Source organism: Euleptes europaea, chromosome 5 (genome assembly GCF_029931775.1).
Source record: "Euleptes europaea isolate rEulEur1 chromosome 5, rEulEur1.hap1, whole genome shotgun sequence".
NCBI classification, from domain to species: domain Eukaryota; kingdom Metazoa; phylum Chordata; class Lepidosauria; order Squamata; family Sphaerodactylidae; genus Euleptes; species Euleptes europaea.
In genome coordinates this window covers 14529102-14555948 of record NC_079316.1, presented here as the reverse complement: position 1 = coordinate 14555948, position 26847 = coordinate 14529102, and the positions used below count along the sequence as shown (strand labels likewise).

The window sequence follows — 26847 nt, the reverse complement described above, 5'->3', positions numbered from 1 at the left end:
GTTGCATTTGGCGGGTGGGCAGGCAGTATGCATTGAGAAGTTGACTCTAGAACTTTTTCCTCTTGGGAAATAGTCACCTGCACGTTAGTAAACAAGGTCCCCAAAGTACAGCCACATATCACTTAAGAGAAAGCACCCAGGGTATAAAACAACCCTTGTACGTTTGGCCATTGGGGTACTTTGTTAGCCCAGCCCATAAAATGTATTTGAGCGGGTGGGGGGGATACACCATGAGTTTTGTTTCCTCTCCAGAAAACACTGATCCAGGGAAGCATTTTTAAGTGCTCTGGAGAGAGTAGAGATGTGAAGGCTTGGGGGGAAAAACCTGGAAAAGAATTGGGGAAACCCACGCATTTCCCCCCAAAGCCATTTTTCTCAATTTTTCTGATGGAAAAATTAGAAATGTTGGGAGTACTGTAGGCTATGAATAGATTCTGGTGAACTCACCAGGCCCATGCATCTGGGGGCTCGAGCCCTGCAAGCCCCCGAGAAAATGTTGAAATTTGACCAATTACAGGGACATTTTGAGGCCATATGAAATGGGTATTAGACGTCATCTTGCTGGAACGACATCTATCCGTGCACATGTTATTATTAAGAATTTCAATTTATTGTGAATTCAGTATAAAACTAGTCATAGTTTAATAACTGTAGTTTGATAATGTCAAAAGCTCCCTGCAGCTAGCAAATTAATACCAGTATTTTCCCCCACTAGGGGCAGCATTTAAAGTGAACACTACTTGCCGTCTAAAGTGGCACAGCCAAGCATTCTACTAGCGTGGTGCAGTGGTTAAGAGTGGTGGACTCTAATCTGGAGAACCAGGTTTGATTCCCCACACCTTCATACGAAGCCTGCTGGGTGACCTTGGGCTAGTCACAGTTCTCGCTGAACTCTCTCAGCCCCACCTCCCTCACAGGTTGTCTGTTGTGGGGAGAGGCAGGGAAGGCGATTGTAAGCAGGTTTGATTCTCATTAAAAGGTAGAGAAAGTCAGCATATAAAAACCAACTCTTTTTCTTCTTCTCTTTGGCTGTGTATATTGGCTCCCAGATATTTTTTGGTCCTCTTCAATGTCTCGCTTCTGGAGCCTTCTAGAGGGCAACAATTTCTCTGGATGTCAGTCCGTACGTTTTTACACGAAAGCACCTTCTACACCTACTTCACAAAATGCCTGTTGAGGGGAAGGCAATTGTAAGCCGTTTTAAGACTCCTTAAAGGTAGAGAAAATCAGTGTATAAAAACCAACTCTTCTTCTCTTTTGGTTGATGGTAAATGGAGATGTGGCTTTCTACAAGCTCTGGAGGGAGTACCTCTCCACCACAGTGGCCCCCTTTCAGCATTCAAAGCATTTCACGTATCTTACTTTGTATCCTTACAACAGCCTTGCAGGGCAGGCTAGTCTGACTTATCCACTAGAAGGATTTGTCATCATTCTCCTAAGACTCAAGATGAATCACCTGTGTAGCCAGTGGATAGTGTGTTGATCCAGGATCTGGGCAACCCAGCTTCAAATCCCCAATCTGCCACGGAAGCTTATTGGCTGCCTCTGGGCCAGTCACACACTGTCCACTTAACCTACCTCACAAGGTTGCTGTGAGGAGAGAATATTGTAAGCCACTTCGGGTCCCTATTGGGGAGAAAAGTGAGGCACAACAAAAGTAAACAAATATACAAAAAAGCAAAAGCACTCTACAAATTTAAACGGCTATTTAAAAAAAAAAACTAGTCAAAAGAGTCAATATCAGTTTGAAAAAAAACAGAGCCTGAACTCTGCTTGCCAGTTATAAAAATGCCCTGTGAAAAAGCTCTCTTTTGCACACTTTTCAAGCGTTTAACAAAGGCGCCCTCTGCACCTATACAGGCAGGCCAGTACATAAAATCTGCCTCAATGTGGGGTAATGTCAGTGCAAGTGTACTATCTCCATGATACTGTTGTTGTCCTATGGTAATGCTCCAAGATTGCAGCATGCGTAAGTCCATGTTTGTGGCAGAAGTGAGATTTGATCCAGAGATCTCCCAGATTCTGGTCACTATGCAAAAACCGGCTCACAGCAGCTGTTTGAAATGGCCTGGATTGTTTGATTTGGACGTCTCTGTGTTGTCTATGTAGCGAGGAACAGAACATACTTCTTGACAGAGGATTTCTTAAATTATCATTTATGCGGGTGGTGGTGGTCTGGGTGGTCTGAAAATTTTAAAATCAGAATGGGGGGTCCTGAGGTTGTTACAGTCTGAAAACCGAGGTGCTAGCCTGGCAAAGGATTCAGTGAAGTGTGAGGACGGATACTTGACGTCTAGGATATCCCGGTGGCTTAAATCCAGCACGGTTTCTGTATTAGGTTAGACGCTCAAAACGTAGAAGTTGTTCCTTGAAAAATCACAGGGCAGGGTCAAAGGCACCATTTTTCTTCCGAAACCATGGATCACTCTGAGCCAGTCTCTTTACTCTCACTCGGCCTAACCTACCTGACAGGGTTGTTGTTGAGAATAAAGCACAGGAGAGGGGAAAGATACAAGCTCCTTGTTGTAAGGGTGGGATAAACCTGCAATCAATCAATGGCTTCCTCTTTCAACAAACTCCCACCTCCCACATAGGGTTTCCAGGTCCCTCTTCTTCACCAGCGGGAGATTTTTGGGCCGGACGCTGAGGAGGGTGGGGTTTGGGGAGGAGTGGGTCTCCAATGCCGTAGAGTCCAATTGCCAAAGTGGCCATTTTCTCCAGGTGAACTGATCTCAAGTCGGCTGAAGATCAGTTGTAATAGCAGATCTCCAGCTACTACCTGAGGTTGGCAACCCTACTCCCACAAGATGGCCATTTAATCTTTTACTAGGCTGGGATTCCTGCTCTTCCCGAGGGTTGCCAATCTCCAGGTAGGGCCTAGATTTCTCCTGGAATTACAACTGATCTCCAGGGTACAGAGATCACTTAAAGGTAAAAAGGTAAAGGCAGTCCTTTGTGCAACCACCGGGTCATTACTGTCCCATAGGGTGATGTCACTACCCTGGAGAAAATAACTGTTTCGGAGAGTGGACTGTATGGCATTATACCCTGCTGGTCCTCCCCCCCCCCAGGCTCCACCCCCCAAATCTCCAGGCATTTCCCAACCCAGAGCTGGCAACCCTATTCCCCCCCTCCCCATTTTACCTCTCACATTTAACTAACCTTGGATTTCCCCAATACCTTTCCAAAACCACACCTTCTGGTCTCCTCCTATCAGTAGGGTTGCCAGCTCCGGGTTGGGAATTACCTGGATATTTTGGGGGCTGAGCCTGAGGAGGGCAGGGTTTGGGGAGGGGAGGGACTTCAATGTAAGATTGCCAGGTCCCTCTTTGCAACCAGCCGGAGGCTTTTGGGCCAGAGCCTGAGGAGGGCGGGGTTTGGGGAGGGGGAGGGACTTCACTGCTATAGAGTCCAATTGCCAAAGCAGCCATTTTCTCCAGGTGAACAGATCTCTATTGGCTGGAGATCAGTTGTAATAGCAGGAGTTCTCCAGCTAGTACCTGGAGGTTTAATAAATAATAAATTTTACCAAGTCTATAAATTCTAACCAGAATAGTTTATCCGATTGATTTGATTACATGTATACAAGATCCAATAACAGGATACAAAATATACAGTTATCAATGAAATTATCAATTGCAACGTTCGCAAAAACTTACAAAAACATACAATATGCATGTAATAGCTGATTGCATCAAAGATGCCACTGGATTCCAAAGAAAGATGGGTTTCTGGTATTTTTCTACCCATTTTGCCTATTCAGTCTTCATCAATCCAAGAAATCCTTGGGTGGCTGCAGGACAAGGTGCTTATCTACAAAAATTATATTCATTGCAATACCACTTCAGTGCCAAAGAGTCCAATTGCCAAAGCGGCCATTTTCTCCAGGGGAACTGATCTCTGTTGCCTGGAGATCAGTTGTAATCGCGGGAGATCCCCAGCCGCCACCTGGAGATCTCTATATGCTCTATATCTTCTCAGAACCAGGGTGGATGCTGGTGGTTCTTTATAGTACCAGAACTTTTTTTCTGGTTATGTTTAATTTCTTTCTAGGAGGTCAGCCTGCCTTTATTTAGATGATTTGTTAACTAAACAAGCATCCTGTGCATGAATATAAATGGCTGTTTTGGCAATTGGACTCTATAGCAGTGAAGTCCCTCCCCCTCCCCAAAACCCGCCCTCCTCAGGCTCTGCCCCAAAAGCCTCTGGCTGGTTGCAAAGAGGGACCTGGCAAATCTGTATCCAGCGCGAAGGCTCCAATAGTACGCCAATTCTCAATTTACGAGCAGTCAAGAATCAATCAAAAAAATATATACATGCATTCCCAACGGGAAAAAATTAGTAAGAAAAAAAGGCATTACATTCATGCATGAATCAGTAAGAAATAAAGGAAAAATCAGTAAGAAAAAAAGGCATTACATTCATGCATGAATCAGGAAAAAAAGGAAAAAAAGGAAAAAATCAGTAAGAAAAAAAGGCATTACATTCATGCATGAATCAGTAAGGGGAAAAAATCAGTAAGAAAAAAAGGCATTACATTCATGCATGAAAATAAGTAAGAAAAAAGGCATTACATTCATGCATGAATCAGTAAGAAAAAAAGAAAAAAATCAGTAAGAAAAAAGGCATTACATTCATGCATGAATCAGTAAGAAAAAAAAGAAAAAATCAGTAAGAAAAAAGGCATTACATTCATGCATGAATCAGTAAGAAAAAAAGAAAAAAATCAGTAAGAAAAAAGGCATTACATTCATGCATGAATCAGTAAGAAAAAAAGAAAAAATCAGTAAGAAAAAAGGCATTACATTCATGCATGAATCAGTAAGAAAAAAAAGAAAAAATCAGTAAGAAAAAAGGCATTACATTCATGCATGAATCAGTAAGAAAAAAAGAAAAAAATCAGTAAGGAAAAAAGGCATTACATTCATGCATAAATCAGTAAGAAAAAAAGGGGGGGGAAGAAAAAAATCAGTAAGATAATGCCTTTTTTTCTTACTGATTTCCCCCCGTTGGGAATGCACGTCTATATTTCTTTGATTCTGGACTACCCGTAAATTGAGAACTGGCGTACTATTGGAGCCTTCGCGCTGGATACAGATTTCAGCCACCTTAACCATCATCCCCCCCCCCCCCCGCCCCATCACAGCCCGCGGGTCCCCCACGCTTCCAAGCGCCGCGCCTCCCGGCCCGGGGGGGAGGAGACGGAGAGGGCGCTGCTGTCCACGTGCAGAGGCTTGCAAGGGACTCTTGTGGGCGCGGCTTGCCATCGCCCCCTCTCTTGGGAGCAATCCCACCCCCCACCCCCCGGGCGGGGAGCCTCAATGCAGCAGCCGGCTGCCATTGGAGTAAGAAGAGCCTCTCTCCTCCCCTTCCCCGGGCCGCTGGGCTGGGCTTTTGCGCCCCTGGGCTGCCCTCCGTCCCGCCTCGCTTGCTTGCGAGCCGCCGGCTGCTGCTGGTGCTGGAGGGTCGAGCATGCAGCGGGCCGCGCTCTTCGCCGACGGCCGGGCGGCGCCCCTGGCTGCGGGGGACGTGGGCGAGCTGCTGGTGCCCTACATGCCCACCGTCCGCGTGCCCAAGGCCGGCGACCGCGTCTACAAGGCCGAGTGCGCCTTCTCCTACGACTCGCCGGTGAGCAGGGCGGACAGACCCCCCCCCTCCCCAGCCCTCCCCAAGAGGGGGTCCCTCTCAGGTCGCCCCCAGCCTTCGCACCCCCCCCCCAGCCGGCCGGCCCCCTCCCCAGCTCAGCTCTACCCAAGTGGGGGTCCCTCTTTCGTCGCCCCCAGTCTTCACACCCCAGCCGGCCAGCCCCCTCCCCAGCCTAGCTCTACCCAAAGGGGGGGTCCCTCTTAGGTCGCCCCCGAACCTTCACACCCCAGCCGGCCAGCCCCCTCCCCTGCCCCAGGGATCCTACCCAAGTGAGGGTCCCTCTTGGGTCGCCCCTGAGCCTTCGCACCCCAGCCGGCCAGCCCCCAGCCCTTCCCTTCCCAAGTGGGGGTCCCTGTAAGGTCCCCCAGCCTTCACACTCCAGCCAGCCCCCTCCCCAGCTTAACTCTACCCAAGTGGGGGTCCCTCTTTCGTCGCCCCCAGCCTTGACACCCCAGCCGGCCAGCCCCCTCCCCAGCCCAGCCCAAGTGGGGGTCCCTGTTAGGTCGCCCCCAGCGTTCACCACCACTCCAGCTGGCCTGCCCCCTCCCCAGCTCAGCTCTACCCAAGTGGGGGTCCCTGTTAGGTCGCCCCCAGCCTTCACACCCCAGCCAGCCCCCTCCCCAGCTTAACTCTACCCAAGTGGGGTCCCTCTTTCGTCGCCCCCATCCTTCACACCCCAGCCGGCCAGCCCCCTCCCCAGCCCAGCCCTACCCAAGCGGGGGTCCCTGTTAGGTCGCCCCCAGCCTTCACCACCACCCCAGCCGGCTGGCCCCCTCCCCAGCTCAGCTCTACCCAAGTGGGGGTCCCTCTTTCGTCGCCCCCAGTCTTCACACCCCAGCCGGCCCCCTCCCCAGCCTAGCTCTACCCAAAGGGGGGGTCCCTCTTAGGTCGCCCCCGAACCTTCACACCCCAGCCGGCCAGCCCCCTCCCCTGCCCCAGGGATCCTACCCAAGTGAGGGTCCCTCTTGGGTCGCCCCTGAGCCTTCGCACCCCAGCCGGCCAGCCCCCAGCCCTTCCCTTCCCAAGTGGGGGTCCCTGTAAGGTCCCCCCAGCCTTCACACTCCAGCCAGCCCCCTCCCCAGCTTAACTCTACCCAAGTGGGGTCCCTCTTTCGTCGCCCCCATCCTTCACACCCCAGCCGGCCAGCCCCCTCCCCAGCCCAGCCCTACCCAAGCGGGGGTCCCTGTTAGGTCGCCCCCAGCCTTCACCACCACCCCAGCCGGCTGGCCCCCTCCCCAGCTCAGCTCTACCCAAGTGGGGGTCCCTCTTTCGTCGCCCCCAGTCTTCACACCCCAGCCGGCCCCCTCCCCAGCCTAGCTCTACCCAAAGGGGGGGTCCCTCTTAGGTCGCCCCCGAACCTTCACACCCCAGCCGGCCAGCCCCCTCCCCTGCCCCAGGGATCCTACCCAAGTGAGGGTCCCTCTTGGGTCGCCCCTGAGCCTTCGCACCCCAGCCAGCCAGCCCCCAGCCCTTCCCTTCCCAAGTGGGGGTCCCTGTAATGTCCCCCCAGCCTTCACACTCCAGCCAGCCCCCTCCCCAGCTTAACTCTACCCAAGTGGGGGTCCCTCTTTCGTCGCCCCCAGCCTTCACACCCCAGCCGGCCAGCCCCCAGCCCAGCCCAAGTGGGGGTCCCTGTTAGGTCGCCCCCAGCGTTCACCACCACTCCAGCTGGCCTGCCCCCTCCCCAGCTCAGCTCTACCCAAGTGGGGGTCCCTGTTAGGTCGCCCCCAGCCTTCACACCCCAGCCAGCCCCCTCCCCAGCTTAACTCTACCCAAGTGGGGTCCCTCTTTCGTCGCCCCCATCCTTCACACCCCAGCCGGCCAGCCCCCTCCCCAGCCCAGCCCTACCCAAGCGGGGGTCCCTGTTAGCTCGCCCCCAGCCTTCACCACCACCCCAGCCGGCTGGCCCCCTCCCCAGCTCAGCTCTACCCAAGTGGGGGTCCCTCTTTCGTCGCCCCCAGTCTTCACACCCCAGCCGGCCCCCTCCCCAGCCTAGCTCTACCCAAAGGGGGGGTCCCTCTTAGGTCGCCCCCGAACCTTCACACCCCAGCCGGCCAGCCCCCTCCCCTGCCCCAGGGATCCTACCCAAGTGAGGGTCCCTCTTGGGTCGCCCCTGAGCCTTCGCACCCCAGCCGGCCAGCCCCCAGCCCTTCCCTTCCCAAGTGGGGGTCCCTGTAAGGTCCCCCCAGCCTTCACACTCCAGCCAGCCCCCTCCCCAGCTTAACTCTACCCAAGTGGGGTCCCTCTTTCGTCGCCCCCATCCTTCACACCCCAGCCGGCCAGCCCCCTCCCCAGCCCAGCCCTACCCAAGCGGGGGTCCCTGTTAGGTCGCCCCCAGCCTTCACCACCACCCCAGCCGGCTGGCCCCCTCCCCAGCTCAGCTCTACCCAAGTGGGGGTCCCTCTTTCGTCGCCCCCAGTCTTCACACCCCAGCCGGCCCCCTCCCCAGCCTAGCTCTACCCAAAGGGGGGGTCCCTCTTAGGTCGCCCCCGAACCTTCACACCCCAGCCGGCCAGCCCCCTCCCCTGCCCCAGGGATCCTACCCAAGTGAGGGTCCCTCTTGGGTCGCCCCTGAGCCTTCGCACCCCAGCCAGCCAGCCCCCAGCCCTTCCCTTCCCAAGTGGGGGTCCCTGTAAGGTCCCCCCAGCCTTCACACTCCAGCCAGCCCCCTCCCCAGCTTAACTCTACCCAAGTGGGGGTCCCTCTTTCGTCGCCCCCAGCCTTCACACCCCAGCCGGCCAGCCCCCTCCCCAGCCCAGCCCAAGTGGGGGTCCCTGTTAGGTCGCCCCCAGCGTTCACCACCACTCCAGCTGGCCTGCCCCCTCCCCAGCTCAGCTCTACCCAAGTGGGGGTCCCTGTTAGGTCGCCCCCAGCCTTCACACCCCAGCCAGCCCCCTCCCCAGCTTAACTCTACCCAAGTGGGGTCCCTCTTTCGTCGCCCCCATCCTTCACACCCCAGCCGGCCAGCCCCCTCCCCAGCCCAGCCCTACCCAAGCGGGGGTCCCTGTTAGGTCGCCCCCAGCCTTCACCACCACCCCAGCCGGCTGGCCCCCTCCCCAGCTCAGCTCTACCCAAGTGGGGGTCCCTCTTTCGTCGCCCCCAGTCTTCACACCCCAGCCGGCCCCCTCCCCAGCCTAGCTCTACCCAAAGGGGGGGTCCCTCTTAGGTCGCCCCCGAACCTTCACACCCCAGCCGGCCAGCCCCCTCCCCTGCCCCAGGGATCCTACCCAAGTGAGGGTCCCTCTTGGGTCGCCCCTGAGCCTTCGCACCCCAGCCGGCCAGCCCCCAGCCCTTCCCTTCCCAAGTGGGGGTCCCTGTAAGGTCCCCCCAGCCTTCACACTCCAGCCAGCCCCCTCCCCAGCTTAACTCTACTCAAGTGGGGGTCCCTCTTTCGTCGCCCCCAGCCTTCACACCCCAGTCGGCCAGCCCCCTCCCCAGCCCAGCCCAAGTGGGGGTCCCTGTTAGGTCGCCCCCAGCGTTCACCACCACTCCAGCTGGCCTGCCCCCTCCCCAGCTCAGCTCTACCCAAGTGGGGGTCCCTGTTAGGTCGCCCCCAGCCTTCACACCCCAGCCAGCCCCCTCCCCAGCTTAACTCTACCCAAGTGGGGTCCCTCTTTCGTCGCCCCCATCCTTCACACCCCAGCCGGCCAGCCCCCTCCCCAGCCCAGCCCTACCCAAGCGGGGGTCCCTGTTAGGTCGCCCCCAGCCTTCACCACCACCCCAGCCGGCTGGCCCCCTCCCCAGCTCAGCTCTACCCAAGTGGGGGTCCCTCTTTCGTCGCCCCCAGTCTTCACACCCCAGCCGGCCCCCTCCCCAGCCTAGCTCTACCCAAAGGGGGGGTCCCTCTTAGGTCGCCCCCGAACCTTCACACCCCAGCCGGCCAGCCCCCTCCCCTGCCCCAGGGATCCTACCCAAGTGAGGGTCCCTCTTGGGTCGCCCCTGAGCCTTCGCACCCCAGCCGGCCAGCCCCCAGCCCTTCCCTTCCCAAGTGGGGGTCCCTGTAAGGTCCCCCCAGCCTTCACACTCCAGCCAGCCCCCTCCCCAGCTTAACTCTACCCAAGTGGGGGTCCCTCTTTCGTCGCCCCCAGCCTTGACACCCCAGCCGGCCAGCCCCCTCCCCAGCCCAGCCCAAGTGGGGGTCCCTGTTAGGTCGCCCCCAGCGTTCACCACCACTCCAGCTGGCCTGCCCCCTCCCCAGCTCAGCTCTACCCAAGTGGGGGTCCCTGTTAGGTCGCCCCCAGCCTTCACACCCCAGCCAGCCCCCTCCCCAGCTTAACTCTACCCAAGTGGGGTCCCTCTTTCGTCGCCCCCATCCTTCACACCCCAGCCGGCCAGCCCCCTCCCCAGCCCAGCCCTACCCAAGCTGGGGTCCCTGTTAGGTCGCCCCCAGCCTTCACCACCACCCCAGCCGGCTGGCCCCCTCCCCAGCTCAGCTCTACCCAAGTGGGGGTCCCTCTTTCATCGCCCCCAGCCTTTACACTCCAGCCGGCCGGCCCCCAGCCCAGCCCTACCCAAGTGGGGGTCCCTGTTAGGTCGCCCCCAGTCTTCACACCCCAGCCGGCCAGCCCCCTCCCCAGGTTAACTGTACCCAAATGGGGGTCCCTGTTAGGTCACTCTCAGCCTTCACACCCCAGCTGGATAGCCCCCTCCCCAGCCTAGCTCTACCCAAGGGGGGGTCCCTTTTAGGTCGCCCCCGAACCTTCACACCCCAGCCGGCCAGTCCCCTCCCCTGCCCCAGGGATCCTACCCAAGGGGGGGTCCCTTTTAGGTCGCCCCCGAGCCTTCACACCCCAGCCGGCCAGCCCCCAGCCCTTCCCTTCCCAAGTGGGGGTCCCTGTAAGGTCCCCCCAGCCTTCACACTCCAGCCAGCCCCCTCCCCAGCTTAACTCTACCCAAGTGGGGGTCCCTCTTTCGTCGCCCCCAGCCTTCACACCCCAGCCGGCCAGCCCCCTCCCCAGCCCAGCCCAAGTGGGGGTCCCTGTTAGGTCGCCCCCAGCGTTCACCACCACTCCAGCTGGCCTGCCCCCTCCCCAGCTCAGCTCTACCCAAGTGGGGGTCCCTGTTAGGTCGCCCCCAGCCTTCACACCCCAGCCAGCCCCCTCCCCAGCTTAACTCTACCCAAGTGGGGTCCCTCTTTCGTCGCCCCCATCCTTCACACCCCAGCCGGCCAGCCCCCTCCCCAGCCCAGCCCTACCCAAGCTGGGGTCCCTGTTAGGTCGCCCCCAGCCTTCACCACCACCCCAGCCGGCTGGCCCCCTCCCCAGCTCAGCTCTACCCAAGTGGGGGTCCCTCTTTCATCGCCCCCAGCCTTTACACTCCAGCCGGCCGGCCCCCAGCCCAGCCCTACCCAAGTGGGGGTCCCTGTAAGGTCCCCCCAGCCTTCACACTCCAGCCAGCCCCCTCCCCAGCTTAACTCTACCCAAGTGGGGGTCCCTCTTTCATCGCCCCCAGCCTTTACACTCCAGCCGGCCGGCCCCCAGCCCAGCCCTACCCAAGTGGGGGTCCCTGTTAGGTCGCCCCCAGTCTTCACACCCCAGCCGGCCAGCCCCCTCCCCAGGTTAACTGTACCCAAATGGGGGTCCCTGTTAGGTCACTCTCAGCCTTCACACCCCAGCTGGATAGCCCCCTCCCCAGCCTAGCTCTACCCAAGGGGGGGTCCCTTTTAGGTCGCCCCCGAACCTTCACACCCCAGCCGGCCAGTCCCCTCCCCTGCCCCAGGGATCCTACCCAAGTGAGGGTCCCTCTTGGGTCGCCCCCGAGCCTTCACACCCCAGCCGGCCAGCCCCCAGCCCTTCCCTTCCCAAGTGGGGGTCCCTGTAAGGTCCCCCCAGCCTTCACACTCCAGCCAGCCCCCTCCCCAGCTTAACTCTACCCAAGTGGGGGTCCCTCTTTCGTCGCCCCCAGCCTTCACACCCCAGCCGGCCAGCCCCCTCCCCAGCCCAGCCCAAGTGGGGGTCCCTGTTAGGTCGCCCCCAGCGTTCACCACCACTCCAGCTGGCCTGCCCCCTCCCCAGCTCAGCTCTACCCAAGTGGGGGTCCCTGTTAGGTCGCCCCCAGCCTTCACACCCCAGCCAGCCCCCTCCCCAGCTTAACTCTACCCAAGTGGGGTCCCTCTTTCGTCGCCCCCATCCTTCACACCCCAGCCGGCCAGCCCCCTCCCCAGCCCAGCCCTACCCAAGCTGGGGTCCCTGTTAGGTCGCCCCCAGCCTTCACCACCACCCCAGCCGGCTGGCCCCCTCCCCAGCTCAGCTCTACCCAAGTGGGGGTCCCTCTTTCATCGCCCCCAGCCTTTACACTCCAGCCGGCCGGCCCCCAGCCCAGCCCTACCCAAGTGGGGGTCCCTGTTAGGTCGCCCCCAGTCTTCACACCCCAGCCGGCCAGCCCCCTCCCCAGGTTAACTGTACCCAAGTGGGGGTCCCTGTTAGGTCACCCTCAGCCTTCACACCACAGCTGGATAGCCCCCTCCCCAGCCTAGCTCTACCCAAGGGGGGGTCCCTTTTAGGTCGCCCCCGAACCTTCACACCCCAGCCGGCCAGTCCCCTCCCCTGCCCCAGGGATCCTACCCAAGTGAGGGTCCCTCTTGGGTCGCCCCCGAGCCTTCACACCCCAGCCGGCCAGCCCCCAGCCCTTCCCTTCCCAAGTGGGGGTCCCTGTAAGGTCCCCCCAGTCTTCACACCCCAGCCAGCCCCTCCCCAGCCTAGCTCTACCCAAGTGGGGGTCCCTCTTAGGTCCCTCGCAAGCCGCCGCCCATGCGATGCCCCCTCTGGACCCCCATAGTCTAAGGAAGAAGGAGAAGAGCTGGCTTTTATATGCTGACTTTCTCTACCACTTAAGGAAGAATCAAACCGCCTTCCAATCACCTTCTCTTCCCCACAACAGACACCCTGTGAGGTGGGTGGGGCTGAGAGAGCTGTGACTAGCACTACAGTATGAGGCCCCTAAAACCATCTTTGGCTAAGTAGGGGAAGAAGAAAGAGAATAAGAAGGCATCTTGGCCATCTTCTGGGCATGTAGTAGGGGTCACTGGGGATTTGGGGGGGGAGGAGGTAATTGTGCCTTGTGCAGGGGGTTGGACTAGGTGACCCTGGTGGTTCCTTCCAACTCTATGATTCTAAGACTCTGTTTTTATATCACGGTTTTCTCTACCTTTAAGGAGTATCTAACTGGTTCCCCTCCCCACAACAGACACCCTGTGAGGTAGGTGGGGCTGAGAGAGAGTGAGTAGCCCAAGGTCACCCAGCAGGCTTTATGTGTAGGAGTGGGGAAACCAACCTGGTTCACCAGATTAGCGTCCGCCGCTCATGTGGAGGAGTGGGGAATCAAACCCGACTCTCCAGATCAGAGTCCACCGCTCCAAACCACTGCTTTTAACCACTACACCACGCTGGTTTAAGAACCCCACCCCCCAACTAACTTGCCTCCATGCTACCCAGAGGGTATTCATTTAAACAAATCAAATTGCTGAGTTATAAGATAGATCAGGATGGGTCGCCTTGTTAGGCTTTCTGTAGGAGTAGGAAAGGGCAAGGGGTCCAGTAGCACCTTAAAGGCTGACAAAATTCCTGGCAGGGTGTGAGCTTCCGTGAGCCACAGCTCACTTCTTCAGATATGCTTCTTCAGATACGCTGGAGAACCAGGTTTGATTCCCCACTGCTCCACGTGAGCGACGGAGGCTAATCTGGTGAACTGGGTTGGTTTCCCCACTCCTACACATGAAGCCAGCTGGGTGACCTTGGGCTAGTCACAGCTCTCTTAGAGCTCTCTCAGCCCCACCTACCTCACAGGGTGTCTGTTGTGGGGAGGGGAAGGGAAGGTGATTGTAAGCTGGTTTGATTCTGCTTTAAGTGGTGGAGAAAGTCGGCATTTAAAAACGAACTTCTCCTCTTCCTCCTCCTTGTCCAGCATCTGCTCTCACAAAGCGGCCACCCTGTTCCTCTAGAGGTTTGTCAACAGGGCATAGAGGCCTTCCCCTGATGCTTCCTTCTGGCACAGGTATTCAGACGTTTACTGCCTTTGAACATGGAGGCTCCCTTTTTGCCACTATGGCTGGTAGATAAGAGCTAGGCTCGTTTCTTGGTAGGCTGGCTGCATCCCAGATCTTTTGGGTCCTCCTCATCAGCGCACAGAAGAAGAGTTGGTTTTTATATGCCGACTTTCTCTACCACTTAAGGAAGAATCAAGCTGGCTTACAATCACCTTCCCTTCCCCTCCCCACAACAGACACCCTGTGAGGTAGGTGAGGCTGAGAGGCACCATGTTCAATCCCCAGCATATTCAAATAAAAGGTATCAGGCCTTGACCTGAGAGTCTGGAGAGCCATTGCCAATCAGAGTATACAGTACTAACCTTGATAGACCAAGGATCAGACTTGGTATAAGGTTGCTTCATGTGTTCGCTTATCCTCAGGCATCACCCAGACCTTGAAAAATTTTCTTTGCATCTGGGAGCCAGCCCCAAAATCCAGGAGCCGGGCTCATTATTCAGTCTTTGGGTTTTGTGTATCAAGGACCATATTTTCTAACACGAGGAGCCACGATTAAATTTCTAGGCACCATGGTAGGGTTGCCAGGTCTCTCTTTGCCACTGGCGGGAGGTTTTTGGGGTGGAGCCTGAGGAGGACGGGGTTTAGGGAGGGGAGGGACTTCAATGCCACAGAGTCCAATTGCCAACGCAGCCACTTTCTCCAGGCAAACTGATCTCTATCGGCTGGAGATCAGTTGTAATAGCAAGAGATCTCCAGCTAGTACCCGGAGGTTAACAAAAATATGACACCTCTGTGTTATATATATAACCAAAAAATCCAACACAGATGGGCATACAATGACTACAATTCAATGTTAAATTTTAGCAAATATAAACGTACATTAGACCTCACTATAACACAATGGCATATAATTTATCAATTCATATCAGAGAATCTCATTTACGTCCACAAATAGTGTTCTCTAGTACCTGGAGATTGGCCACCCTACACCATGGCAAGTTGGCACCTGGGATTTGTCAAGCCTTGAGTGTTATACAGTTTATGTAGACTTTCATGAAGACTATTTACTTGGCCCTATTCTCAGTTTGAATTCCCTTCTCACCTGCCCTAGCAAATTGTGCGAGACCCTCTCCTCCTTATCCTGGCAAACTGCTTTTCTTGTTCACCATTGCCGCTTCAAACATAACAAAATTCTCCAATGGAGAGGCTCAATTTGGGTATAGGTGGTACCCCCAGCGGCTTAAAATCTGTACGTTTTGCTGTGTGCGGCACACGGGCGCGGCACCCAACACAATCCACGTGTGTGATTTCCTTTCTGTGTCAGAAAGATTCTCGCTGTCGAAACTGCTCTGATACTCTTCCCTAACTGGGATATAAACTCTTTGTCACCGTATTGCTTCCAGGCTGTTTGGAGAGGGTGTGTGTGCGCCTTTTAAGAAGCTGCTGAATTTAGCAGCCTGGGGGTGTGGGGAGGGAATGTGCAATTGCCAGCTGGGATATCCTGATCTCCCCACCCCCTCTAGGTTCATCACATTGCAAAGTACAAGTGGCCTTTTTAAAAATTAGCTTGAGTCGGTCTCTACTGTCCGGTGCTGGTGGAATCAAAGACTGCAAAAGGGTACATGAGTATTTCTCTTTTGTAAACCGGTTTCCCGAAATCCTTGTGCTTCCTGGCTTGTTCTGTTCTGTATGGCTGATTCACAACTGGTCACTCACAGTTGAATCACAGCCGGGTTGCCGTCTGGTTTTGTGGGTCCCTTATGTTCGCTGCCCCTCAGGGCTTTTGAAATAATTGATTAGACACAGATTTCCCACTCGTTCTCTGGGTTGTCTTGCTAACCTTCTGGCCTGCCGGCTGTGCCTTGGCAGAGCGTTTTGTACTGCTCTGGTTGTCTCGTTTCTACAGTGAAAGAACGTCTTTCATAGGCCAAATGTAATTCTGATGAATAACCGCCCACAAACCTGAGATCCTGGAGTCTATTCTCCACTGTCATAAATCTGTGATAAAATTTAATCACCCCCTGGTTCTTCGCTTATTTACACACGTTCAGTCTCTTGTTAGTTTTAAATTCTGTACTTACAAGGGGGAATGGAAAATATTTTTACTGTTCTCTACTCATCTTGATGGCATGTAAAAAAGACTGGTTAAAATTTATTTTAAAATGGATGTTTTGCGTTAGGGAATCACAAATTCAGGGTCCTAATTCCCCCCCCCCCCAACTGTGCATATATGTACGGGACAGGATGCTCTTATCCAACTGAAGTGTTCCCCTGCCTCTAGGCATGGCAGACGGAGGCAATTGTGGGCCGCGCACAACCTCTGCTGCCCGCACAATCTGAAGTGTGATGTTGACATCGATTTCATAGAACGCAAGTTGAGATGTTTCGCCGGGACTGCTAGCATTCAAAGGCAGGATGGTGCTGCTGCAGTCGTCTTGTTTGTGGGCTTCCTAGAGGCACCTGGTTGGCCACTGTGTGAGCAGACTGCTGGACATGATGGGCCTTGGTCTGATCCAGCAGGGCTTTTCTTATGTTCTTATGACATGCACACCAGTTAACTTAATGCAGAACAGTGGGGGTTACGGTACTTGTATTCCCAGCGATGTATTAAGAGTTTGAAAACGTTATAAAAAATACTCTTTGCTCTTTGGCCCCTTTAGCTGTGAAGACGTCTTCCAACCATTTATAAGCCGTGGTATCCAAAAACCCTTTTAAAGCGATGTTTTTTATAACATTTTCAACTCTTAATACATCGCTGGGAATACAAAGTGCGGTAACCCCTAGTGTCCAGTTGACACAGTTTTGAACAACTTTTCATCCAGAAAAATCAAACGCCGGAGCCGTCTAAGACTGTACTGCTTCAGATTGCTGCAGGAGGGTCACAGATAAAAATTTCTTCCTATGTAAGACAAGCGCACCTCCCTTGCTTGCAGAAAATCAGCATGTCACCAAAGGAAGGTTGTAGGTTTTCTGATTTGTTACATGTGACAGTCAGCTGTGGTTCAGAGTAGTGAACAAGATTCTTTTTTCCGCTTTGGCAAGTGGAGCTTGTTCCTGGGCTGGTGATTCTGATCCGGGCTGGCATCTGGGAGCGTGGAAGAAGAAGTTGGTAGCGTATCGAAGGTGGTATGATCGCCCTGTGTGGACTAACAAAAAAACCTTTGTTATTCCAGGGCAGAGTTCCAAGTGGTCCCCGAAGCATTCTACTGAGGTTATAGGCTACTGTTCAGACATCTGGTTCATGTTGCTCTTGTTTTTGAAAAATAAACTTTAGTCCAGTAACCTGGAGAAGCTGTAGGGCAGTGGTCATCGATGCATGAGTTTGGACCAAAATGATCAGGGGACTAGAGCAAATGCCCTATGAGGAGCGGTTAAAACGCTTAGGGCTGTTTAGCTTGGAAAGAAGTCGGTTAAGGGGAGACATGACAGGTCTATAAAATTATGCATGGTATGGAGAGAGTGGACAGGGAGAAGCTTTACTACCTCTCTCATAATACCAGAATGCAGGGTCATCTGCTGAAGGTGGAGTCTGAGAGATTCAAAACAGATAAGAGGAAGTATTTTTTCACTCAACGCATAGTTAAATTGTGGAATTCCCTGCCCTGGGATGTGGTGATGGCTGCCAACTTGGAAGGCTTTAAGAGAGAAGTGGACATGTTCATGGAGGATAGGGCTATCCATGGCTACTAGTCAAAATGGATACTAGTCATGATGCATACCTATTCTCTCTAGTTTCAGAAGAGCATGCCTATTATATTAGGTGCTGTGAGCCACAGGCAGGACAATGTCGCTGTAGTCGTCTTGTTTGTGGGCTTCCTAGAGGCCCCTGGTTGGCCACTGTGTGAACAGACTGCTGGATTTGATGGGCCTTGGTCTGATCCAGCATGGCCGTTCTTATCTTCTTAAGGCTTTATGAGGCGAGTGGACATGTTCATGGAGGACAGGACTATCCATGGCTGCTAGTCAAAATGCATACTGGTCATGATGCATACCTATTCTCTCCAGGATCAGAGGAGCGTGCCTGTTCTGTTAGGTGCTGTGGAACACAAGCGGGACAATGCTGCTGCAGTTATCTTGTTTGGGGGCTTCCTAGAGGCACCTGGTTGGCCACTGTGGGAACAGACTGCTGGACTTGATGGGCCTTGGTCTGATCCAGCATGGCCCTTCTTATGTTCTTAAGTTGACCTTCGGCTGGGTGGCAGAGTACCATCTGCAGAGCTGCGAGTTCCTGTAGAGCAGTGGTTCCCAACCTTTTTTTGACCAGGGACCACTAGGACTTTTTTGTTCGGTGCAGGGACCCCAAAATAAAAATTCCGAGAATTAAAAATAAACTTTAATCATAACTATTAGTTAAACATTAAACTTAGAATAATATTTGAATATATATATTTTATAATAAAGAACGTTTAATTGAAAATATTAATTTATTATGGGTTTATGACTTTGTTTTGCGGACCTTAATTTAGTTCTCGCGGGGCCCTGGTTGGGAACCAGGGCTGTAGAGCCAGTGGTTGGTTTGGCTTTTTTGTTGTTGATGTTGCTTTTGGAAGGATCTGTTGCCGCCCCACATAGGCAGAGCAAGGATGCCACAGCTTCTGTCTGTCTGCCTAGGGCAGGGCCCCCCAACATGGTGCTCGTGGACACCATAGTGCTTGTCAGTGCCTTTCCTGGCACTTACCACGTGTGTGTGTTTTTTTTTAGAGTGGTTGGAGCCAGGTTGGTCTTTTGCCCAGCAAGGCTTCTGATTGGCCATTGGAGATTTGATTGGCTGTGCAGATGGTTTAAAACGTTGCTTCAGCCACTGCAGCACAAGGATCTTCACAGCATGGCTGGAAGTAAGCCATAGCAGCTGTTGTTTGACTGGCTCCTCCTCCGGTGGCAGCCCTTTTGTGGCTCCACCCACTACGCTGTGTCAGATTTACTAAGGTGCCCGCAGGCTTAAAAAGGTTGCGGACCCCTGGCCTAAGGGGTTGGCAGGTTGAGGTCACTCACTGGTGAAGAAAATTCCTTCATGGCTCCGATTCTGGTCCGGTTCCTCCTAGTGCTTGGCTTGGGTTTCTAGTCCCCGGGTATCTTGGTCAGCTGCCCACAGTTGTAGCCTTCAGCTGGTGAGGTCGTAACTCTTGACTGGAGTGTGCATTTGGCTAAAGCTGAACTGAAAAAAAAAAAACCATTAAAATACCTTTTCCGTATTAAAAAAAAAAAAAGCAAAAATTGGCTGCAATTAAAGGGAGCCAAAAAAGCATATCCCGAATAATGCTAATTTTTTCAGCATTATTCAGGGCAGCTGTGGCCCCATTGTCAGCCCTATTCTTGACTCCCTTCTTCCTATCATGTGACTTTAATGTCAGGCACAATTCAGTGTGTCTTGGATCTGGTCCACTGCTCTAGGGTGATGGCAGGATGTGTGTGCGGAGGGAGGGCTTGTGAATTGCAAGGATGTGCGGAGACATGTTACACCCCTCGGACCCTTATCAGTGCAGCGAAATGTCAAGGATAGAGAGCAGGTTGCCTCAATTGGGGTTGGGGAGGGGCTGTGGCTCGGTCATAGAGCCTCTGCTTGGCACGCAGGAGGTCCCAGGTTCAATCCCCGGCATCTCCAGTTAAGAAGACTAGGCAAGTAGGTGATGTGAAAGGTCTCTGCCAGAGACCCTGGAGAGCCGCTGCCGGTCTGAGTAGACAGTGCTGACTTTGATGGACCAACGGTCTGATTCAGTATAAGGCAGCTTCATGTGGGGTTACAGTGCTTTCCTTTTTCCCATACGAGTGAATGGCCACCAATCATTTACATGGGACAAATAAAAGAGGTGCACCATTTGGGGGGTAGCTAGTAAGAATAATTCTGAATCACTGTTTATAGTTCTGTCTCACACACACACATGCTTCATAGGGAGTTGATGGAGACCCAGTGGGTGCTAGACATTTTTTTCCAGAAATCGGAATTAAAGTGAGAACCTGATTGTGTGTGTGTGAAGTGCCGTCAAGTCGCAGCCGACTTATGGCGACCCCTTTTTGGGGGGTTTTCAGGGCAAGAGATTAACAGAGGTGGTTTGCCAGTGCCTTCCTCTGCACAGCAACCCTGGTATTCCTTGGTGGTCTCCCATCCAAATACTAACCAGGGCTGACCCTGCTTTGCTTCTGAGATCTGATGAGATCAGGCTAGCCCTGGCCATCCAGGTCAGGGCGAGAACATGATTAAGTGGCCAGATTTGAGAGAACTGGCTTTCTGTGTCTGTAATGTTTACTTACGTTAATATTTATACCCTGCTTCCCACCCCCCAGTGAGGAGTCAGTGGCTTACAATGTTGTTCTCCTAACCTGCATTTTATTCTCACAACAGCAACCTTGCGAGGTAGATTAGGCTGAGTGTGTGTGACAGCCCGAAGTCACCCAGCAAGCTTCCATGGCAGAAGGCAAAGTTGTTTTTTATATGCCGACTTTCTCTAACACTTAAGGAAGAATCAAACCGGCTTACAATCACCTTCCCTTCCCTTCCCCACAACAGACACCTGTGGGGCTGAGAGAGTGTGACTAGCCCAAGGTCACCCAGCTGGCTTCATGTGGAGGAGTGGGGAATCAAACCCGGCTCACCAGATCAGAGTCCACCGCTCCAAACCACCGCTCTTAACCACTACACCACACTGGCTTTCTCAGTGTGGATTCAATCCTGGATCTCCCCTGGTCCTAGTCTGACACTTTAATTAATATACCACACTGGTGGACAGTTTGCAACATGAGCTTACTGCATCAAAATCCTCCCCCAACCCCAGTCAGATTTGGGATGACTTGGGGCCATCCGTCTCAAAACCATCTCTGTCAGTATCGATCCCATCTGGCTAAAGCGTGGTGCAGTGTTTAAAATGTTGGAACGAGATCTGAGCGACCCATGTTGGAATCCCCATGGAAGCTCGCTGGGTGACCTTGGGCCAGTCACACACTGTCCTCCTAACCTACTCATAGGGTTGTTGTGAGGGTAAAACAGGGAAAGGACTGAACAATACTCAGTAGGGTAGAGACATAGGTAGTGTAGAGAAATGAGAACGTTCTTCACTTATTGTATGGTTAATCTTGAGTGTACGGTCTAGAACAGCAGTTCCCAAACTTTTTGGGTCATGGAGCATTTTTCAGGAGAGTAATTCGTCACGGATCTAGCATCTACATACTAAACCGAATGACAGTAGTATTTTTCTTTCCAATCTCTTCACTACTAGGAGATTTTTTGCGGAGCACTAAGTGCTCCATGGAGCATGGTTTGGGAACCGCTGGTCTAGAATGAGGAGAGCCAGTATGGTGTGGCCATTTGGAGAGGTGGACTCTGATCTGGAGAACCAGGTTCGATTCCCCACTCCTCCACATGAGCAGTGGACGCTAATCTGGTAGAGAAATGAGAACGTTCTTCACTTATTGTATGGTTAATCTTGAGTGTACGGTCTAGAACAGCAGTTCCCAAACTTTTTGGGTCATGGAGCATTTTTCAGGAGAGTAATTTGTCACGGATCTAGCATCTACATACTAAACCGAATGACAGTAGTATTTTTCTTTCCAATCTCTTCACTACTAGGAGATTTTTTGTGGAGCACTAAGTGCTCCATGGAGCATGGTTTGGGAACCGCTGGTCTAGAATGAGGAGAGCCAGTATGGTGTGGCCATTTGGAGAGGTGGACTCTGATCTGGAGAACCAGGTTCGATTCCCCACTCCTCCACATGAGCAGTGGACGCTAATCTGGTGAACCGGGTTGGTTTCCACACTCCTACACACGAAGCCAGCTGGGTGACCTTGGGCTAGTCACACTCTCTCAGCCCCACCTACCTCACAGGGTGTCTGTTGTGGGGAGAAGAAGGGAAGGTGATTGTAAGCCGGTTTGATTCTGCCTTAAGTGGTAGAGAAAGTTGGCATATAAAAAACCAACTCTTCTTCTTCTAGAATAAACTTCACAACAGAATGTTTCTTGTATTCCCTGCTCTCTACTGCATATAGCAGCCAGTGTTAGACCCATTAAATAGGAGTTGGTACCTGAATTTGAAGGCACTGTGATGTAGCGGTTAGCAGGGGGGATAACCCCACCCCCCAGTGATATTTGAAAATCTAAATTGAATTTTTAAACCTTTATTATGTTTCAGCTACAATTTTTTTTATCTCTTTAAAAGTAACCTGGTTTAAAATCTGAATTTAACCTGAACATATAACCTCGCTAAATGGAATTTATGGCCTCTTTTTAAATTTTTGAAAGGCTGCTTGGGAAAAAAAAGAACTGTGGGGAAAACAAGCTTGTAATTCGTCATAGCTGACATTTATTCATGCCCTTATATTATAGCTTTATGTTCGGGTCCTGGGACCAGTAAATCACCCCAAGCCTTGTTCACTGAACTATCTGGGTGATCTTTTACTCCACCTCTTTTAGGTGTATCTGATTTATGTAACTGGCGCAGTATTCTAAAAACTTGGGTCTCTGTCTACCACACATTGACATTTTTACCTTTCAAATCCCATAGAATTATTGATCTACCACCACACTTTGCCTCAAGTTGTGAATATTTACCTTTTTTTTTTGTGGGCTGGAAAGAGGAGGATATGCCAAAGGTGATGGGAGGCTAAATCAGAGAATAATTCTGGAAGCACTTTGCAGTTCTGATTTCAGACAGAGATTCCCTGTGAAAACCTGTCATGGTTGCAGGTCATGAAAATGCCCCTATTTGAAGACATATGTGTTGTTAACCTAAAAATAACCAATGTGTTAAATATAATTTTCTTAAATAGTAAACGTGTTAATATTTAATCTCAGTTCAGTTTTTAAATCGCTGTGCTCTATGGTTATAGCAACCAATTAGTATGCAGTTTTATTTAGGAAGCATCTCAGTCAGAGGTCTGCAACCTTGTTGAGCTTTGTGGGCTCTTCTGGAAGGTTGAGAAAGAGTAGTGGGTGCCCCCCACCCCAAATGGCGGCCATCGTAGGAGGAACCAGTCACAAATTGGCTGCCACAGGGGCAGTTCCAAAATGTTGAGAGGTTTGAAGCCAAGCATCCTCTTAAGAGGGGAGCAGCTATTTTCAAGTGGACGCTTCCTGCAGACCCAGAGGTGGTATCTTCTGGGGTCTTCTGAAACACTCCCTCCTTCAGTGCAATGGAAGAAAGCCAGAATTGGCACTTTGCTTTGGAGAAGAAGTGCTTTGCAGAGGAAGCGAGTGGATGCCAGGAAGCCATTGGTGGACGCCATGGCGCCCGTGGGTGCCACAGTGCAGATTGATAATCTAAATCAGGGGTGTCAAACGTAATGCCCACGGGCCGGATCCGGCCTCTTGAGAGCTCTTCTCCAGCCTGCGCGGCAGCCATACACCCCCACTCTCGATCTGGACTGGCAAGGCATGGCCCGGCCTGAGCAGGTGACATTTATGCCATATCCGGCCCTCGTAACAATTGAGTTTAACACCCCTGATCTCAATAATCAGTGGAAAATGTTGATAGCAAATCAGCAGTTTTAATTAGCCTTTTTATCCTCCTTGATGATTTAAATCATGTTGATTAAAATCAAACTACTGTGGCGATTATACAATGACTGGGGCGATCTAGGTTAAAATCCACACTCAGTGGGTGATTTTGACTCCGTATCAGACATGTATACACTTGCCCTAACCTGCCTTCCAGAATTGTTGTGAGGATAAAATGGAGGACATGAGAATGGTATAAACCACTTGGGTCCCCACCGGGAAAAAAGCAAGGTACAAATGGAGTAAATAATATAAAAAGGGAAAGAACAAAGTATGTCATCCTGAGCTTTTCAGAAGAACATTAGAACGGCCCTGCTGGATCAGACCAAGGCCCATCGAGTCCAGCAGTCTGTTCACACAGTGGCCAACCAGGTACCACAAGGAAGTCCATAAACAAGATGACTGAAGCAGCATTATCATGCCTGTGTTCCTAATATAATAGGTGTGCTCCTCTGATCCTGGAAAGAATAGGTATGCATCATGACTAGTATTCATTTCGACTTGTAGCCATGGATAGCCCTCTCCTCCATGAACCTGTCCACTCCTCTCTTAAAGCCTTCCAAGTTGGCAGCCATCACCACATCCTGGGGCAGGGAGTTCCGCAATTTAACTAGGTGTTGTGTGAAGAAAAATGTCCTTTTATCTGCTTTGAATCTCACCCTTGTGAAGAAGACGATGTGTGAAGAAGAAATGTGTGAAGAAATACTTCCTGTTATCTGTTTTGAATCTCTCCCCCTCCAGCTTCAGCAGATGACCCTGCGTTCGAGTATTATGGGAGAGGGAGAAAAGTGGGGTAAAAGAGGGGTTTTGCTTATTACGTTGCAGTTTGTTCCATCTCTTTTTTCCCGTTGATCGTCTTTCCCTACCTGAGTGTGAATAGTGATTGCAAATTTTAGGCTTCCCCCTCAGTCGCTTGATGGAAAGGTGCTGTATACATGTAATAATGAAAAGAGGAAAGTGTGCAACGGACCCGGGGAAGCCGACAATTACACTGAAAACCCCTTCCTTCCAGAGCTTTAGGAGATAAACATTTAGTTGGGCCTGTTGTGAATGGTTTGCGTCAATTGCCTCCTTCAGGGCAACTCTGGCTTTTTGACTGGCAATTGTCCTTTCTCTCTCTCTCCCCCCCCCCCCCGACCCCCAGTTTGTTTTTAAATTTGATCAGGAATCTGTATGGGATTCAAAAGTGACTCAGCTGCCCGGTGTTTGTCATATCTGGTCGGAGACGGGCTATTTTTGTCACACACACCCTTCAGATCTCAAGTGTCGCCCCTCTCTGAGCAGGGAGCCGCGCTGATTAGAAAGGGCAAAGAAAAACGCTAAAACAAAGGTTATGGAGTTAAATACTGGAGGAAAATGGGCTTCAGCGTGGGCCTCCATTACTTAGAGCCCAGGGGACTTTTTTGTGTGGGGACATCTTCCTCTGTTTTGTTTCCGTTCACTTAAAAGGGATTGGATTTGTGATAATCCCGTCCTTTCCCTGGGCTTTGGGTTAGGGCTATATTTATACACAAACGAAGCGCCTGTTGTGGTGCCAGGTTCCCTATATGTAGAAGAGATGGTGGGTGTGGGGACTCCTGTGGGATGCCTGATGCGCATGGACGCATGAAGCTGCCTTCTCCTGAATCAGACCCTCGGTCCATCAAAGTCAGTATTGGCTACTCAGACCGGCAGCGGCTCTCCAGGGTCTCAGGCAGGGGTCTTTCACATCACCCACCTACCCAGTCCCTTAACTGGAGATGCCGGGGATTGAACCTGGGACCTTCTGCATGCCAAGCAGATGCTCTGCCACTGAGCCACAACCCCTCCCTCTCTGCATACTCAGTCTATACTTTCCCCAGGATGTTCCTGTTAGGCGGGTCATGGGCAGGTTTTGCCTCAATAGCATCGCTGGAGCCAAGGGGCTGCTCTTAGTGTAGCGGTTACATTGTTGGACTAGGATCTGGGAGAATCCAGGTTCGAATCTACCCTCTGCCATGGAAGCTTGCTGGGTCACCTTGGGCCAGTCACACCCTCTCCGGCTAACCTCCCTCACAGGGTTGTTGTGAGGCTGAATGGAGGAGAAGAGAACAACGTAAGCTACTTTGATCGAGGGAAGTGGGGGGTATAAATAAATAAAATTATAAAAGCGGAGTATCAATGAAGTACATACAATATAACCAGGTATGTGGCAGAGCGTCACCTATTTGCTTACAAATTTCCCTCCCTCTCTTTTTTCAGCTCAGAATGTGACAAAATTTTGGAAACCAGAGGTTCATTTGCCCCCCACCCCAATATATAAACAGATGTGAGGTGGAACATTTTCTAGTGCTTTATTTTCTGTGCATCATTTTCCGTTTCTCAAGAGATGTTTCATGAAATTAATAACGGATGTGTGCCGTTGCCAATATGTTAGGCAAACTCGCCAGTTTCAGAGCTGTAATTAATGCTTTTAAAGTAATTATCCCTAGTAATTTTGTAAGAGCGTGTACATGAATGTTTTATTGATCAGCGTGGTGTAGTGGTTAAGAGCATGTATGAACCCTCTACCTCACGCCCTGGCCTTGAATGCTGACCACGGCTCCATCAGATCCCAGGCGAGCAAGGTGCAGTTCATTTAATAATATGGATGAGAGCATCCCTTTCCTCAAGGGTTGTCTCTCCAGCCACTGGTTCGTTTCTGGAGTAAATTGTACTCACCAATAAGCACAGCTTCATAAAATATCAAGGTTTATTTTAAAGAAAGTTAAACAAAAACCAAATGCTCTTAATTTACAACCAGCAAAGAAAAACCCTCAAAACTTCCTAGTAAAAATAGCCATCAGGAGGGGGGAAAAGTAAAAAAAAAACACAAAAAAACAGGGCAAAGCTAATGCTTTATAACCTCCCCCACCAATTAGGGTCACACCCTTAAATATCCTTGCAGCTGCAAGTTTAGCAAAGCTTGCATAGATTCCTTTAGGAGGGAGGGCCTCACTGTGAAACCACTTACAATCTTAAAGCCAAAACAAGCCTGAGTAAATGCATGGTACTTCCATACAGAGCGATGGACTCCAATCTGGAGAACCCGGTTTGATTCCCCACTCCTCCACAGGAGCGGCGGACGCTAATCTGGTGAACCAGGTTGGTTTCCCCACTCCTGCACATGAAGCCAGCCAGATGACCTTGGGCTAGTCACAGGTCTCCTAGAGCTCTCTCAGCCTCACCTACCGCCCAGGGTGTCTGTTGTGGGGAGGGGGAGGGAAGGTGATTGTAAGCTGGTTTGATTCTTCCTTAAATGGTAGAGAAAGTCGGCATATAAAAACCTCCTTCTTCATCAAGTGACAAAGGGTGGGAGTTAAACCACAGATATGTATAATCCAAACAGAAAATCAAGTTATGAATTCACATGATTGGCTGTGCAGGTCAAATTAAAACCAGTGCTAAAATTCTTATTTATATGTCTCCTCTCACATGGTGGAAATGAGATAAATCTGATATGGAACTAGCAAGTAATATGATGAGGTGACTCAGTGGAAGAGAGTTAAATTTTGTTGAAACACATGAGTGGTCAACCACATCCAAGACATACACAATTATTTGGGCAAGAATTTGTTAGTCTTTAAGGTGCTACTGGACTCTTGCCCTTTTTGACTACTGCAAACAGACTAACACGGCTACCCACTGACAATTATTTGGGTATGCTAAAATTTGAGTGTCGCCTCTAAATTGAATCAATGTAAGGGAAAGATGTGTTACGTTGTCTAATTTTTT

The 26847-nt window shown here is 51.9% G+C and overlaps 1 protein-coding gene across 2 annotated transcripts in view; it reads left to right on the top strand.

Moving 5' to 3' along the window:
- Positions 1–5472: 5472 nt before the first annotated feature.
- Positions 5473–26847, top strand: part of USP13 (ubiquitin specific peptidase 13) — a 103539-nt gene continuing 82164 nt past the window's right edge. For both annotated transcript variants that reach the window (XM_056849550.1, XM_056849549.1), the window contains exon 1: positions 5473–5628. In XM_056849550.1, the coding sequence (XP_056705528.1) occupies positions 5473–5628 (156 nt within the window). The remainder of the gene's footprint in view (positions 5629–26847) is intronic.